The 18,533-nt window shown below is 41.4% G+C and overlaps 1 protein-coding gene across 2 annotated transcripts in view; it reads left to right on the top strand.

The window, feature by feature from the left end:
• Positions 1-5,078: 5,078 nt before the first annotated feature.
• The window catches only part of cdh4 (cadherin 4, type 1, R-cadherin (retinal)), a 56,721-nt gene continuing 43,266 nt past the window's right edge, over positions 5,079-18,533 (top strand). For both annotated transcript variants that reach the window (XM_026306967.1, XM_026306968.1), the window contains exons 1-2: positions 5,079-5,261; positions 11,986-12,168. In XM_026306967.1, the coding sequence (XP_026162752.1) occupies positions 5,166-5,261; positions 11,986-12,168 (279 nt within the window). In that variant the 5' untranslated portion in view covers positions 5,079-5,165. The remainder of the gene's footprint in view (positions 5,262-11,985; positions 12,169-18,533) is intronic.

Consider the following 18,533-nt stretch of genomic DNA (forward strand, 5'->3'; position numbering starts at 1 on the left):
GCAGGAGACCATTGGGAATGTTTACTTAGCACTGTGCCATGGCTGCAGTGAACAGTACCTTAACTACAACACCTCCATATGTTCAGTCTGGACCTATTTATCAGCTCCGCTCATAACATACCTGACTTTGAAGTATATCACAGTGACATGTTTAACCCTTTTCTCCACACAAAGATGGGAAGCTTTGTCCCACAGCAGCCCATTCAGGCTGGGGGGGTTTGCTGTCTGTTATAGCTAGTGTCATATTCTCTACTTGTACATCACCCAAATCACAAAAAACAAAGCACTTTGCAACTCATTAAAAACAGATCAGAATACAGAATAAAAGCAAGAACCATAAAAGGGAGGCTTCAGTAAGAAAAGTTAGAAAGGTTGTTACATAAAAGTGATGATCTATAAAAAGATCCATCTTAGTCATATTCATAAATCACGTAATCACTTCTAAAATCAGCTAATAAGCATGAAAATGCTAAAATTAGACTGCTGTCATCCTAATCTTTTTTGTGATGTATTTTTTGAGTCTCTTTTTGGCTGTTTTGTGCCGTTATCTCAGTTCACTTTAACAATGGTAATAACCGACCCACCAGGGTGCCAATTTATTTATTTTTTTTAATAATTGGGCTTGGTCCTCAGCTCCTCAGACTTGCTGTCCCCTTTTTCTTGGGAACAAATGCCTCCTGTCTGCAGGGAATACATGAGGAGGAGCTTTGATGAGGACAGGTCAGGGGTGGGGGGTGTTAAACAGGGTTAAAATAAGGACAGCAAGAGGAGGAGGAAGAGGCTGTGACACTGGAAAACAAGAAAGTGGAGGAGACAGGGAGGAGACGGTGACAGAAAGAGGAGAGGGGAGGCGTGCATGGTCGACAGGTGAACATGGTGTAGGCGTATGCGGAGGCAGGCATTCTCCATATGGATGCACAAAGCAGGGTGTGCGGAGTTACTACTGCACCTGCCATCAGCATTATGCACATGTCATGTTTCCATGCAAAAGCTATTTTGGCCTCCTCTAGGGTATTGTCCTGGATCTAGGAGCAGGAAGGGTCAAACAGCATAAGCGTGTCTCTATCTCTCTCTTCCTTTTTTTTTTTTTCTTTTGTGTGTCTCTTTTGTGTGTATGTGTGGAGGCTTTGGTGGTCGGTGGTCACGGCTGCTTGCCCACTCTGTTTTAGCCGCGTCTGTGCCACGCTAGCCGCTCTGTTGGATGGCATGTTCTGTGCTGTACAAGTCCAGAGAAGACCAGCCAAGCAAAATGACACCAGTCTCTGCAGCCTGCCAAACACTGCTGTGGATGGCAGCATGCACTAATATATACAGGACACACTCTGACACACAGAGAACACACACAGGAGCATGCACGTACTTACACAGTGCAAGCACATACACATGCACTGAGAGAAATTTACAGTGACACACAGAGGCAGACCAACACCCTGCACCAACATACACATTTGCACATATACACACTGTAGATGAACAAAATGCATAGTGGCAAACACACACACACACACACACTTAGACTGGTTTAATAGCCTTGATGTTTTTCCCATCAACTAGAGCGAACCAAGACAAAGTAGAGGAACACACGTACTCACACATACAGAGGCAGAAGGCAATTGACACAATAGATCTTTGAGTCAGAAGGCTGTTACCCTAACCAGCAAGGCACAAAATTGTTTCTATTTTTATAGTTTACATTGTTTGCTGATTCTGAACCGCTGAGCTGGCTGTTTGAATCAGCATTATCAGCTGTCCAACACAGTACATTACCCACGCCCATGCACTGGAAACACTGTATATTTTATAGTACTATACAAAGATTGTATAGTAATTTCAGCACATAAATTCACATTTTAATCTATGTCCTGTGGACTATGCTTTAAAATTACATACGCAAGCATGCTGACTAAGCAAGACCACCTAGTGGCTGTAATTTAAGAAATCATCCTTTAGAAAATTTGTTGATCTTCAATAGTGGCCAAAAAGTCACTGAAAGAAGTTAATTGGAACTGAATCTACGTAAAATGATTGGTTGAAATTAACAAAATGTTTTTTCTGTGTAGTGAGTTACCTATTTAGCATTTATAAAAGATGGCTGGTGAGTGCAGCCACGGTCAAAGTCTGATGACCTTGTGCTAGAGTCTCATTTTATCATCAGATGTGAGCATCAACACAGCGAAAATAGCAAAAATGTGCTCTGATGAATGCAGATGATATGCAGTGCAAAGTGTCAGGTTGTGAAATACTTACAAATTATACCATGAATATCATCAGCCTTCACATGGCCAGAGGCCAGACCAACACTTAGTCCTGTCCTCTGTCTCTGGTGCTCCACAAAAGCTGACGAGGTGGCAAAGTTAAGTCTTGTGGCCGCAGTGATTGAACCTGTGGTAACGTATGTGTGAGATCTTGTTTTAAATGAAGCTGTTGGGAACTGTTGGATTACTGACCTTCGGGGCCGTCAGTTTAGAAAATGCCCCGAAGCCTTGTCTACATTTATTCATTTCTAATTCAATTTTTGTACAAAGGGATGCTGTAGTTTGCCAAGCGTAAGATGACAAAACAAATTACATGCACTAGAGAACAATAACAATAAATAAGCACAGATTAGCTATCACCAGTGTCCTTGTTTTCATTTCCATTATGATGTGACAACAATGACTAAACCCCACAGTAATATTTGCACATTAAGTCTCCTTGTCTTAAAGCTAAGGGGTTTTTGAAGACTGTGAAAATTGTTCTAATTAGCATTTATTTTATATATTTTTGTCTATACCTCTATCTCTCTTTCTATCAGTATCTGCCTCTCCCACCTTCTTTTTTTATTCATCTCCCTCTTTCTCCCTCTCCCTGCCTGACACACACACACACACACACACACACACACACACACGCACATACTTTATCAGTATCTACGCTCAGTGTTGTATCTTTTTGCTGCTTTCATCTTCATTTAACAGCGTGGTAGATCAGATTCCACCACCAGATTTGAATGTGCTTTGTGAACAGAATTGTAATGAATAGAGAAGCATTTATGAATATCTGCACACTAAGTAGATGTGTCAGGAATCAGGGTCATGGTCCCAGCCCCTTGTGGGTTCACGCAAGTAGGCGGTGAATGGTAAACTGAGAGCCGATGCACTTACAATGAATCAAAGACACTCCACTAACAGTGCTTCACAATGGTAATGTAATAGACCACAACGTGTGTTCCCATGCCAACTGGCACCACCACGGCACACAAGGCATCAGACAAACCCACAGAGACCTCATTGGTTTTTGTTGTAGAATTAACACTGAAATTAATATATGCACCAGCTGAGGACTGGCATTCTTAAACTAGCCGTACTTTGAACTTCCTCCTACATTTATGCACACACGAGCAGGAGCACGCACGCATGCATTTATGAGCAGCGCTCTGCAGTGCACGTGTCCTTAAGCCTCGCTTCTCCAGCTGCACCACAAGAGACCTGTCTAAGTGACAACAATTAGCCTGCTCGGTTCAAGCTAATTGAAGTCATTTACATAATACATGCCTGCCATCACAATTCATCTGTGGACAATTCAAGCAGGTCTGTGTCATATTGTCACAACCTCATGTTAAATCCCCTCCCTTCTGCCTTGATAAATGATTCCCAAAGCAAGGCAATAATTTCACACAAAGCTTATCACTCACATTAGTATGTTCTGCACTGGGCTGTATTTTTTTAATGAAAATATGGATTGCATTTGCCAACATAGACAGATGCACACATTGTCAAAACTGCGTTTACCAGCCATCCCATTACGCATGCAATTACTCAGAGGTTGAAAACAAGCAGCCTCATTTGTGTGATGCTAAGCTGCAGCGGCCAAGGAGATCTCACGCTTTATTAGCCTGTTATTTGGGAGCTGCTTTTGACAGGAAGCTAGGCGATAAATTAAATAGATGGCTTGATAAAAAGCTTGCTGTGCACAATTCTTCATGTTGGATTTTTGAAAAATCACGCTGCCATAGCTCATAACAGCTGATCTGTTCCCTGGATGATTTATGAAATCAATTTGTCTTGTTATCAGGAGCCACAGTTTGGGAGATAAGATCAGAGCACATGCCTTTCAACTTGGGGGCAGAGGGAGTGGGCACGTGGGTGTGTGTTCGTATGTATGTGTGCATTAACACAAGTCACATTGTTGAAAACAATAATCATTCATTCTCAGCGTTTATGTCATTACCTCTTACTATGAATCATGGGATAATGACGCATTGACTGTCGATTAACTTTGACAACGAAATGAAAGGATTTTGTCAAATTGCCGTGTCTCAGACTGTGTCAGTTTCTCCTGTGTTTTGTGTGGTGTAATGGCATATTCATGTCAGCTCTCATTGACAAATCTGCACTGATGGACTCGACATCCCAACACCTTGTCTCTCTCTGTGTGTGTCTCGGTGGTCTGTCCTGACCCTTTATTCATATGTGGAATGGAAAAAATGAAAACACCCCCTGTACCCATCATTTCTCCCATACAGTTCATTTGAACACATATGCACATTTCTCTAAAGAGAAGCAGTGTGTGCGTGTGTGTGTGAGCGTGAGCGTGTGCACACGCAAACATTAGGTTCCTCATGCCTCCTTTTCTTTTCTCTCAGTCAAGCAGAACCCTCCAAATGTCATTCAAGACTGTGTTCCCTGTGTTCGGCAGAAAGACTTTCTCATCCTCCTTTCCCCAGAGAAGCTGAGGGAAATGCTGTTTTGACATTGCTATCTGAGTTTGAGAAAAGAATGAAATCAGAAAGAATTAGCACCACTCCAACTCGACACAAACACACACACACGACACATGTATTCTGTTTCAGAAACAGATAAGTAGTTTGTTTCACCATAGAAATGAAAGGTGGGAAGCAGAAGTGACAGCAGAAGGGATGAGATATTTCAAGATACGTCTTGATGGATGTGAGTTAAGCTTAAATTTGCCCGATGTGTCATGGATTTGCAAACCCCTCACTGTGCTGCCCTCTAATTCTGTACCCCCTTTTCCTCTCTGTCGGTGTCTCTCCAGTGAGGTTTGAGGATTGCCAGCGCAGCAGAGAGGTGGGCTTTGTCAGCAGTGACCCCAACTTCGGTGTGAGGCCAGATGGGACGGTGTACACGGAGCAGGAGGTGGCCAACCTGTCAGAGCCTGTCCAGTTCATGGTAACAGCCCGGGGGCTTCATGATGCTCACATCTGGGAGACCACCGTTAAGCTGGCCCTGGCTGGACACCCCCATCCTTTACCACTGACAAAGGTAATAAGAAAAAATGTTTATTCCATAATGATGAAAGTAAAATATTTTTTTCTATTGTAATGTAATTAGATAATTTGTGAGGAAAGGTTCTTCTGGAATTTATTATCTAGCTTATTGTACACTAATTTGCAGAGAATTGAACACATCATATACTTTTTATGCTAATCAACTTCCCAAATCTGCAATGGAACCTCAACACTGAGAACAATTGGAAAGATAAGGTGTAGTGTACAGTTAAAAACACATAGGTAACACCTGTTACTTCATTTTTTCAGTATTTCAGACTGTATCTGCTCATTTTCACATTGTGTTGTGAACATTAACTTGGCCGTCAATCTAAAGAGTTTTTGGCCTAATCTGTCAACAAATTACGACAACAGATCATTTTTGTAGTTATTTTTGACTTTAGTTACTTGCACACGTTGAAAGCCAGCCCTAATTATATTTGAAGAAAAACAAATATTTGGACAGGATTTAGTTTCAGAAGAAGATTTGAAACTGGATTTGGATTCACTAACATGCTATTACAGCCCAGCCCTATGATTTCTGATTAGATTATTGAAACTGGAAAGCATCTACATAAAAAGGCTCCCATCAATCAGCTCAAACATGATCAAAAAACAGGGTGAAATTCACTGAAATCTACTTTTAATGGTCAGAATCATGAATGCTGCCTAATTTACCTTTTAACCTTCACAGTAAGATCTTTAATTTGGTCTCTCTGACCTTTCACACACACACACCTCTACACCACGTACACAGTCTTTGTGTTTCCAGCTGTCTCTGGTAAAGTTTTGTAAGAGTGCATTCAGAGCACAGATGTAGTGCTTCTCTCTATGTGACAAGCAGAGACACGGCCTTGTTTGCCACCAAGGCTGTTAGTGAACACAGACTGTAACTACACAGAGCCAAATGTACAAGCACTGTCGCTTACATCCAATACCAGGCTGCACTTTGTTGAGCGACAAACCCATTATCATTTTTCCTGCACTACTTGTTGAACGGCATCGGGCTTAATGTTCAGTCATGTTTCTAATCATGACAAAAAGCCCAAGACTCATGTAGCGAAAGCAATTGCAGAGTGGGGATTAAAATTCTGCCCACTCCTGGCAGTGCAATAATGGAGACTGGGAAATAATTGACATTGATTGAGCTAATGTTCCACTCTGGTAGAGTCTGCAAGAACCAGGTGATATAGTTTCAGTGTATAATTATGTTCCCCACATTGCAGAGCTGTAGAAAGATTAAATAATTGAACAAGAAATAAATATGTTTCTTTCTAATCGCTTGGAAATTTGAATGCCAACTTCCAGACATACAGTACAGTATGCTTTTTTTTTTTTTTGTCAGAACAGTGTTTACATGTGTTCCTGTCATTTGTTTTCCTCAGATACTACAGTAGAGTTTACTTCTAATCTCTTGACTGGGGAATTGATGGTACGGCCTGAGAAGAAATTTAAAAAAATACTTGTTTCATTAAAAGTATAGTGATAAAACATGTCATTATGGGCTACAGGATAATGTGAGACAGGTACATAGATGATGAAATACCTGCAAACACTGAAAACCACTTTAGTTGGTGATTAATTTTATTTATTTATTTATATATTTGTATATTGCACAACCCAACACAGGCATTTCTGATGGTTTTACATGATTAAAAATGCATAAAATATGGAAATTTGGTGAGGCATTAAATCATAGCCTCCACTGGGCCTAAAAATCAGCATTTTGTTTTGACAGTTTGTCTTTTTTGACTTGAGTATGACGATTAACATTTAGAAGTGATCAATTTTATTTTACATTTATTCAGTCGACTGAGTCATTGGTTGACTCGTTTTTTGCTGCATTATGTACTCATCGGAATTTAATTTCGAGGTTTATTAAAGAATTTATGGCTCAGTGGTGCTTTAGGCTAAATACTAACCTCAGTGTTATTACTATGGTAAAAATCCACTTGCCTGGCAGTGGCAAGTGGCAAGTGATGATTTCCATCTTGTTGTATACCCAGACATTATGCAACATTAATGCAGGTGGACCCGAATATCTTTTTTGGCAATACATTAAATAGTTGTTGAGATATTTAACTTCAAACCACAAAAGTCAGGTTGAACACATAGTCTAAACAGAATCTCATGCATGTGTGCGTTACTGAATATATTACTGTTCCTTCCATTTGACAGTATTGTACAGTAAAAATGCAACTTTTCTGACTGTAAGCAGCAGAGTTAGAAGTCATACTGTCATTTTGATCTCTTTCTTCATTTACATCTTCTATTTGTTCTGATATAAAAGGCATTATAAACTGATATCACTAAATAGGAGTGTTTGTGTATAGTTCAATCAAATCACTTCATATCTTTTGTGGGAATCAAAGGTAAAACAGTGTAATCAGTCCAGTGCAGCGTTGTTGCGCTGCGTGGCCCATTTTCCTTTTCCAGTTCGCTAAACACTCACAGAGGTGAGAGTATTGTTATCTGAGTCCATCTCTTTGTTCTGAAAGTCAATAGTTATTTCAGAAAAATCATGATCATTGCAGCCTATCGCTGCGTAATCAGCATGGCAGCGATGGGTATAAACAACTCAGAATATCCTCCTCTCCCCAGTGGCAATTAAAAGCCAGGCAACTCAAACGCAGTTCGTTTTGTTCCCTCACTCTGTGGAGAGACACATAAGTAGACAAAGATGCTGTACTGTAACAAGTTGTATGCCGAATATATTACTTGCTTATATTTCCTTATATGAACTGTCTTCCTATGTATGTTGGCTTTATTGCATAGCACCAGTGAGAGTGCACTGATTTGCTTTTAATAACTGGCTTAGCTTCTCACTCCTTTGTTTTAATAGCAGAAATTAGCATATTCCCCTATGCTCGACCAGCTCATTTTACTATTTAATTTTCAAATGTATAATACCACAGCAATTCAAGTGTAGAGCATCTTTGGCCTGAGAGCCCTTTCTACTGTGTTTATGTACTCAGGCTATCGCGCCTCACGCAGGTAGGGTCTCTCACAGAGTGCTCTCCAACTCATACTGATTTCATGGCACGTTGGTTTGCCTTCTCCACCAGCTTAGAGCCCATCAGTTATGCACCACTGGATTTAGAGTTGACTGGTTGCTGGATTGGGCTTTAGTGCTTATTTACTTTGCATTTTTACCGCACTCTCCCCAGACTGCCTCACCTGTTCAAGGTAGATTACAGCGAAGGCTGGCAGCAGGGTGAAACGTGGGACCCCACTGTCCACTGGTCGTTAAAAAGCAACACCAGCACGGGTGGATAGTTGCGCCGTGGCTATGTGCTTTCACTTTGCGATTATGGCCTGATTATGTTGACAGTCCACACTGGAAGGCTACAAATCTCAACAGGCAAATAATAGCAACAAGTGCATGAGTACTTTTTAAAATACTTCGATTTAACTGTTTATCTTTCTTCACTAGTTTTCAAGAGATGATCTCATGGGATCATGAGACTGAAGGCTGAAGACTAGCAATGATCTACTTTTTATCAGTGGACCAGTAAAAGGAACTGCAGCTATAAAGACATAAAAATAACATCAAAACACCTGAATCAATGTTTTCAGAGCCACTTTGAAGAGAGAATGGGCAATAAGCGCACACACTTATTGTATTGTTCCGCCTGTTTGTCAAACTGATAACCTCCAGATGTCAGCTCCAGGGCTCGGGGGCTGCACGTCTGAAGGATGCCCCAACAATGCGCAGTCTGCCTAGGAGCAGAAATGCCAGCTGGCCTTGCCTGCCTGGGTTTTCAGGAGCCCTGGGCACATCAGGGATACACTAACTGACTCCCTTTCATGTGTTCATGCACATACACACAAACTGTGTGACATAAAACACGCAAATGCACCCCCAGATATGTTGATGTCTTCCGGTTTCACACGCATGCTTGCATCAACATTTCATGATTCCCTATATAAGAATGCAATGTATATGAACTACTTTAATCATTCATATACACACAGTCCAAAAAAAAAAAAAAAGAAACCCCAAAAAAACATCCATATACTCTAATAAACACCCAGCTTCCTTGCAGCCCACAGGGAGATTTTCTAACTTTTCTTTCTTTCCTTTGAAATTCTGTTATTGTCACAGTGGCAACAGCCTGTCATCTGCCTTGCTGTTTGAAAGTGACAGTCACATGCAGCCCCTATGTTAATAGCATCCACAAGCAGACTCTGAATAGAAGATGTCTCCTTTCATTGTCCCTCTCCATGTCTGTCTATCCTGATCATCTCTCTCCATCACTCTGTTTTGACAACATTTCCAAAGGAAGGTTGATGCGTGACCGGTCAGACGCTTCAACCTGGTTATGTTCAGTACGGTGGCCGACAAGGGCAAACGCACTGCAACAGCCAAGCCAAGCCATGAACCAAGTTTAGCTAACTTTTAGAGAGGCGACATAAAAAAGGTAGATTTTCTGTTTATTTCTTTTTAAACACTTGGCTGTCGTGTTTTACAGTATTATAAAAGTACAGTATTGTAAAAAATGACGGCCAAGTGTTTAAAAGTAATAAATGGGAAATGTACCTTCAGACAACCCACCCTGCAAAAACAACCTCCCACCCCATCTCCCAACGTTGTATGACACTTTTGATCAAGTAAACAAATGTATTAGAACACTTTAGCACATATTAGCGCATATGAGAACAATCATCAGAGGATGCTCATTCTGTTGCAATATAAAACTATAGCTGTGTCTCAGTGCGCAGCCTCCAAAGTGAGACGCGTGTTTTGGCTGTTGCAGTGTTTCTCTTTTGCATGTGTTTTGGCTGTTGCGGGGCGTTACTGGCCCTTGTCAGCCACCGTAGATCAGGCCTGATGGGCTGTTTTTATCGTAAGGCTGATTGGCACACAGCAACTATTAATTCACTGTGGTTTACTGCCAGTATCCAGGAAGACAAATCAGGACTTTATCAATGAACAGAGCATAGATGAGGATGCGCATTCTGGATACATACAGTCATATGCTTGTACTGTATGTCTGAATTTAATCTACCTTTCAGCGATTAATAAAGTTTATTTCATCTCATCTCATCATGACTTCAGAATTCATAAGTGTCCATATGCACTGACATCTAGACAGCCTCAGTGAATCATCATCTGCCAGTGAGAGTGTTGTTTATCCTCTGTTTCATGTTTGTTTTTTGTTTTTTTTTTGTTTGTTTTTTTTTCCCCCATGTTTTTTTGTTTGTTGCAAATGAACATCTGCAAATACACACATAGCTGCAAAACGCACACACATTCACAGAGAGAGACTAATTCCACCTGCCGCCTGTGGAGGAGGCTGGCATGCTCCGTTCCTCCCTCGTGCCAGTTGGTACCTGTGAGTGTTTTGGATGAGTGGAGCTGAAATGAGAGTTATCTTATCTGCGAAACACATCTGGTTCCCTCATTCCTCTTTTGTCCTCTAACCAACCACCCTGGTCACCCTGCTTCCCTCCCTGTCATGCTCCTGCCCAGCTAAACCCACAGCCCTGGCCGTGCAGAGGTCCACATCGAGCTCGCAGTCCAATCATCTGAGCTGTGAATGTGCAGACGGTTAAAACAAAAGATGAAAAATATACACAACATTTGCTCAGGTGTAGCTTACAGTCTGCTTCTCTTACAGACAAATCAATGGCATACTGATAAGATGAACCGCTGGCCCGTGTTGGGCATGGCAGCATGTCCGTGTTTGCCCATGTGCACACACGTGTCTTTGCGTGTGTGATCGCTGTGTGTTCCAGGTGGGATGAGCAGGAGGATTTTCAAAATGCTTCAGGTGACAGCGCCACACTGCCAGTGAATGTGTGTATGCGGGCCATGGAGACAACAATAGGATTAGTTGGATTACAGCAATACAACCATCTTACACAGGAGGACAGCATAGAATATCAGGGGAAAACACTCAGTCTTTTATACACCCTTCTAACCCTTATTTTACCAGGGAAGATGAGGAAGAATGCAATCTTCTTTCTGCAGCTGTAGCCAGGGGCGCAGTCACTGAGGGGGGCAGAGGGGTTGTATACACTGTCATATATTTCCCATAATACTGTACCACACCCAAACCCATGGCGGATTCTGAACTGAGGAACGGTGTAGTAGTCTAGAAAGTCCACATGCTATGTATGCTTTCAACAATTAAAAAAAACTATTGTGAGTTGCTGTTGATCTACGTGCTGTGTGGGCAAACCTGCAAGACATTCCCCTTGTTATTATGTTGTTTTTTTCTGATATAAGGCTTCTGTCAGGGGCAGAGTGTGGCATTGTTTTCTGTCTTCAGTGGGGACAGAGAAGACAGGGCTGAGCAGGAATAACATTGAAGCCTGAAAAATCTGGGCAGGGATGCAGACAAAGCACAGCACCTCTGTGGAGAAAACCCAGCCATGTAGCCTGGGGGAGGTCTCGCTTACTTCGGCAGAAGCCGGAGGCTTGGGCAGGCTCAGGTGTCTTGCCAAGGGCCTTATGAAATGCAATGCAGCAGCATTCAGAAAGAAAAATGTTTATTTACATTTCCTTTGCCTCTGTCACTCCACCAAAATGGGTTTATTGTTGGTGTGACACCCAGTATTTTATTTTCAATTTTAGCAGAGGGGAAAACTTGCAATTTTACAGCACTTTATAGATTCATCTTCTAAACTGTCATAGAAAAAGAGCATTCTTCAAATGATAAGTTATTCACTGCAGGATGTGGCATGATATGATATATGTGGTTCTTTCTTTTCAGCTTGGCATTGAAGAAATGCTGTCAAGAGTCTGGGACTCCCAACCCAGAGTTATCAAGTTTCCTCGAAGACATCAGAGAGGCTCCTCTGCCAGTGGACTGAGGCGACAGAAGAGAGACTGGGTCATCCCTCCTATCAATGTGCCTGAAAACTCCCGAGGACCCTTCCCTCATATGCTTGTCAGAGTGAGTGATATTTTGTGTAATTTCAGAAAATACCACACATCTTTTCGTGATGTTGAATGGCTTCGAAGCTCCACAAAACTTTTATATAACTTGTCTTTGCAGAGAAATGCTAGGATTCAAAGAAAAACTAGGTCTATAACCCATATATTCTTTCTAAGTACTTGGGTCAGGCAAGAGAGAAGAAGTGGAGAATACAGTGTAATATATCTAACTATCACCGTGAGGGGCAAAGCTAGAAGAAACTCAGCATCCTGGTATTTTCTATCAAGCACACCCAGCAGGCGAAAATGCTACTCTTGTCTCTGATTTAAGTCATCATGCCAGGTGAGTTGTCTGCAATGCCTCTGGGCACCACAGAGAAAAAATAATCCTTGCTTGGAAAGAACACAAATACGTGCTTCATGCTTAGTCTCAGAAGAATAGATCTAAGGATTGCTCAGGAGTATTCTCTCTCAGTGGTGTTCCTGCACCTGTTAGTCTAGTTGGTGAACTGCTTTCCACATCACATACATCTCTGTAGATTTGAGCACAACTGAATTGATGAACAATTGTGACATCCATATTATTTAGCCTAGGGAGCCTAAATAGTTTTGGAGATTGATGGTTTTAAAAGCAGGAACTTTGATTAAGTTGATTAAGTTTGCAACAAACCAAATGGTTGAATTAGATTTTTGGTTTGTTGTGTAAATGCTGCAACATGCAAAAAATGAAACTGACATTTTGTTTCCAAATTTATTTATATTTAAGACTCTTTTTTTCATGGAACCTTTGCCTTTTTAGTTGGGCGTACTGTCGACACGCCTTAATGATCTGTTTTTATCTGCGTACCACTGTTCATCTGACAGTCTGTCACTGAAAAAGCACAGCAAGGAAAAAGCACCATTTTACCAAATATCATTTTTCAAAAGATGATAACATTAAGACATTATTATCAAACGGGGAAACACACCAAAAGAAAATGAATAAAAATAATAATACAACTGATCATACTATTGTCATTAAAAACATTTATAATGTAGATTTGACACCCATAAATTTAAACTGATTGCAGCCTAATGGAATAGTTAGTGTAATAGTGTGTTAGGATTGGTCTCTCACCTTGTTTTACCATTGCCAGGTGTGTATGCCTGGTCAGTTTCTTTAATACCAGGATGTGTATGCAGCTTTGTTTTTTTGCAGTTTGGATGTTTATATAGTTCTATATAAGGTTTGTGCTGCTGCAAACTCCCCTTACTTACGGCCTCTTATCAGTCTCCCAGACAGACATGTACACACACACCCACACACACACATTTCGTATACACATACACTCACACAAAGTCTTTTACGCCCATTTGTACAGCGAGGCTTACACTCCTGGATTACGGAAATCGCCTTTCACCAAGCAAGAGGGCAGATTTCCAACCAAAGCATGGAAACGCTCACCCTCAAAAACACCCACACAGCAGGGCCATGGAGTGTCAGAGGAGACATCAAATTGTGTTGCCCTGGTGGAGAAATGGACCCTCTTTTATCCCCTTCCCACATGTTGGGTGTTAGATGGTTGAATTAAATCTCAAGGGCTTCCTTTGTATGTGTGTGTATGTTTGTGGCCATGCGGGTTTGCTTTAGTGTGTGTGTCTCAATGTACACGGTGTGTATGGTTGTGGGAACATCTCCCAGCTTGCATTTATTGTATGTGAAAACAGTATAAGTGTGTCTCAGGCATATCTGAAAGCAATGCACCATGGGGGATTTGACTCTGTTGCTCCATGAGCTCATCTGTCCCCAGCTCTCTCTGCAGAATAGCTCTCCATTCTAACAGGCAACAGAGGAGAGGAGCAGTGGGGATTTTGTGCTTTATCTTGTCTGTCTCAGAAGTTGCCAAGAAAAATGTGTTAAAGCTTCTGCCCTTTCAGGACACATCAGCTCACCTGTGCTTTGGACACTTTGAGTTTTCTTCACTGTTCCCCACTTAAGTCTTCATACAGGCAGGTTCACTGGGTTTTTAAAGACCAAATAACCCTTGGCATGTAATTATCGCTTTGCATCAAATGATGCAAATAACATACCCAGAGAGGTGTGTGATGCACCAGTAGTGGTTCGCTCTTTGAAAGAACTGGCAGCAAGACACTGATCAGAGGCTCTGATCCTGTAGGATACGTGATTACACTGACATATTTATATATACATATATAAAGCACAAGTAATTTAGAGCTGATATGATCCTAACACTTTGTACAAGGTTATTGATCAATTTAGTCATTCAGTCATTCATTGTCATTACATATTTATGGTGCTGGTCAGGTTATAGGTGATGTTCAATTGCATTTGGGCATTACCAAAATCACTCAGACAGCTGCTCAGGGTGAGCTGCTTTCACTTTGAAACAAAAAAAATGCTCCGTCTCTCTCACTCACACACACACACACACACACACACACACACACACACACAAAGACCAAACAGAGCAAGCGTTCCATTGTACTGCTGGCCATTTTTATCTTGACGTGTGATTCAGTCTTGAAGAACCACGAGCACCTTTGATGGCATTGATTTACCATTGTGCTCAAATGAAATATGCTTCCGAGCTTTCAAATTATTTGACGTGACTGATAGAAGTGCAGTGGAAATAGAGAGGTTGAAAAACAGCTTGAGTTAAATGGATACCACTCCTTTTGAAAAACTGAAAAGCAGTGAGGGTGGGAGATGGAGAAAGGGGGACAGGCAGAGATTGAAAAAGAAAAGAAAAGAAAAAATAGAAAGGCTTTGGAGAGTGTTGTAAATCTCTTGAGTTGAGGGTGGCCAACATTAGTTTCAGGCCATTTGTGGTATTCTCATCTCAACCGTCTCCTGCAGCACCTACACTGGGACCAATGAGGCAAAACTGATGGAAAGCAGTCTGAATGTGGGAGAGCAGAGATCCCCCTTTCTTTTACCCTGGCCTCAAACACTGGCTCCTCTCTGACCCACAGTTAGGCCAAGAAAACCAACAGTATAAGCTGGAAATAATTGAGCACATTGCAGAGGGTTATTTTAATGGTATGTGATTTCCTAGCCAAGGGGAAGCCTAAAGAGACATGTCTGTAGTTGCTGTTTCTTTTGCTGTCTGTGTGACTCTGTGCCCTGTTATATCTATAATGATATGTTTATCAGACATCCACATTCCTGTAGAAAACTAAAGGTCTTAAGGTGAATAGGTGAACTGGCATATTAGAGTGCATCTCAGTATGATTTGGTTTACCTCATTATTTTGAATAGCCCATTATGCTAGTCCTCATGGCTATTATACTATGATACAGTATAGTGTTGAATGTGTCACAGTCAGAATAGCTCCAGGCCCCTCATTTGGATGGATTTTATCAAAAGCAAACAGAAGCACACAAACAAAAATGGTCTCTCCCACCACTCAAGGTAACATTTGCAGAATAAAACTTGACTCTTTGGAAGCAGAAGGAACATGCGTTTTCTTTTTTTGTTTGTTTTGTTTTTTTTTTTCCCCCTCGGTTTTCTAATTTGGTTTACTCTGCCGAGCAGCTAAAATATAAGCGACATATATATGTGTGTGTGTGGGAGCAAGATAGCTCAATGACACTGTAATTTCTGTATTGCAGTTTGCTCAATACCCAAAATGAAAACGCGATGGTTTATTTACAACCTCACATTGCACAGTGTATTTCATTACAGCTCATAATGAGCTTGTAATATTCTTTTTGGATCTGCTTGTTTTGTCTACAGTTTTATTGCATCTCTCTTGGGCATTGAGATATATTGTGTCTGTTGTGTGTAGTTTGTGTGTTTCCACTAACATACAAGAGACAGTAGGACAAAACATGCACCATCTTATTTAATTATTTAAAACATATTTATTGTATTCAAAATAGTCAGTTTTATATTTCAATTATGTATTCCCCCAGCCCAGATTACACATGCTAGGATCTTATATTCATGTTCCTTTGCTTCTGAAAAGAGTTAGAGGAAGAACAACAGCAAACTAATATTCAGCATCCCAACTCAACTGCTTCTCCAAAATCATCTTGGACCTAAATCTTCTTGTCTTTATGTATGAATAAAAGCATTTCCACTTATTACTGACTGCAGGTGAAGATGAACATTTAATAAACCATAGCCATGGTCATACTACTAAATGACTCTAAATCCACTCTCTGATTTCAGTTAATAAAGCCATTAAGTGTTGGTTCATACAGTCATATACTCATTATGTCTGAGCTGTCCCAGTCTATACCTTCATTATAATACTTCAGTACGGCTTTGTGTTTGAAGTCTATGTGCAGCGTCTGTCTGAGTTAGTTTTTAGGCTCAAAGAGCAGAGTTTGTTGACATATCACGTTCACGTCATCATCTTTGTCATTTGAATCCTCTAAATAAGCCGATGTTTGCCAGATGTTTGATATAATGTAATTTATTTGTTAATAAACGTATGCATCCAGCATTAAAAGTACTCACTTTTTTTAACTACTAGGAAAGACTTGCAAATGACACAAATGCAATAAAGTTAGATTTTAACTTAATTTGGTGCACTCAGCTCCCCTGATTTTATGTACACAAAATGTAAAGTACCAGCTATAATATATAAATTATGCTTAAGCCTTTGCTGTTCATGGATCTGCAGGAAAGTGCAGTCAGTACGGTTTGGCCTTTGTGATAATTATCCCAGAAACACCAATCTTCTGCAGCATAAAAGGACTTTTTATGTGTAAACATTTGTGCACGCTGAGTCTGTGAGGGTATGGGTGTGTGTCTATGCATTTGTGTGGGTCTCTGTTTTGTCTTTGTATCTGAGTGCATGTGTGTATCTGTTGTTATTCTCAACATCCCCAGTCAGAAAATTAGAAGGTGACAGTCCCATTAGAGCCAACCGAGTAGTACAAAGGCTGAGTGCTGTTGTGAGTGACACAGGGCCCAGCCTCTCACTAAATAACTGTCAGTCTGCCTTCGTCCACTCTGACCCCTCTGGCGGCCTCCCTCTGAGCCACTCAAACTCCCCTCTGCACTCTCATTGGCAGCCTTAGCGGCTCCCTGAGCCAAGCATGGCCCTCATCTCAAGCCTGGCCTTTAACTGATTGGTTGGACCCAGCTAGCCCTAGGCATGCCAGAGGGGCTTTCAGCTGGCCTCAGGGTGCTACTGATTGGCCAGCCTGTCAGGGTCACATGTCTCCTAAGGGAGAATGTTACAGCAACATGGTCTGAGGATGCAGTGGTGGTAGGTGGAAAGCAAACATGCAAGAGCAGCAGAAAGTTCCTCACTGCTCCTCTCCTCCATCTACAACTATATCTAACTATAGCTATGATCTGTTTTTCCCTTTAGTCAGACGCCCAGCAGCTGACAATGTAATTATGTTGTGGGGCAGTTCTCTGTTCATGGCAGACGTTTGGTATGCCCTTGTATTAGGAAGCCTTGGGTAGAGCAGGAGAATGGTGCTATTTAACGAGTTGAATCTCTCCATGGGTCTGCGGTCTGTATGGGGCAGGTAAAATGAGAGCGTCGGCCTCTGCCTCCTCCGTTCCCATCGCAGAATTAGGGAATGTGCCTCTTTATAAGGGAGACAGAATGGCTGTAGTTGCTCTATTCTTTTCCCTCTCTGTGAATCAGGAGAATTAATGCCTTTGTTAATGCTGAGAGACCGCCGGTACATTTCAGCAGAATCTAAATTGCCTGGCTAATGCCGTAATTGGGTTTGTGAGTCACTTCTTAACTTCCATTAATATTTGTTCTCCCTCTAATTGCCCCTTTTTCCAATCCTACATTTCATTCCTGCGTCTGGTTAATGGTCTGAGGTGGAGGCAATGACGTACATGTGAGAAAGCATCTAATCTATTTTTGAGCTGATAAAAAAATTTAAAGGTGTAGGACTTCTGTCTTTCTTTTAAGTAACAATGAATGACATACAGGGGCAGCATGGTGGATGAGTGGTTAGCACTGCTGCCTCACAGCAAGAAGGTTGTGGGTTCACAACCCGGCATTTCTGTGTGGAGTTTGCATGTACTGGGTACTCTGGTTTCCTCCCACAGTCCAAAAACATGTATGTCAGGTTGATTGGTGACTCTAAATTGCCCATAGGAGTGAGTGTGAGTGTGTGAGGTTGTGTGTCTCTATGTGGCCCTGTGATGGACTGGTGACCTGTCTAGGGTGTACCCCTGCCTTCCACCCAAAGAGAGCTGGGATAGGCTCCAGCAGATCCCTGTGACCCTGGTTAAGGAATAAGCAGATATAGAAAATGGAGGGCAGGACATACAGGACAGGAGTGGATGTTATTTGACTCTAAGAGAAAGGTGTCAGAGAGGCTCACAGTCAAATTTTGAGGGACAATTTCCAGATATCTGTGATCCATATTAGCTCAGGATGAAAAAAAAAAATCTCCTTT

Source organism: Mastacembelus armatus, chromosome 5 (genome assembly GCF_900324485.2).
Source record: "Mastacembelus armatus chromosome 5, fMasArm1.2, whole genome shotgun sequence".
In the NCBI taxonomy this organism is placed as follows: Eukaryota; Metazoa; Chordata; class Actinopteri; order Synbranchiformes; family Mastacembelidae; genus Mastacembelus; species Mastacembelus armatus.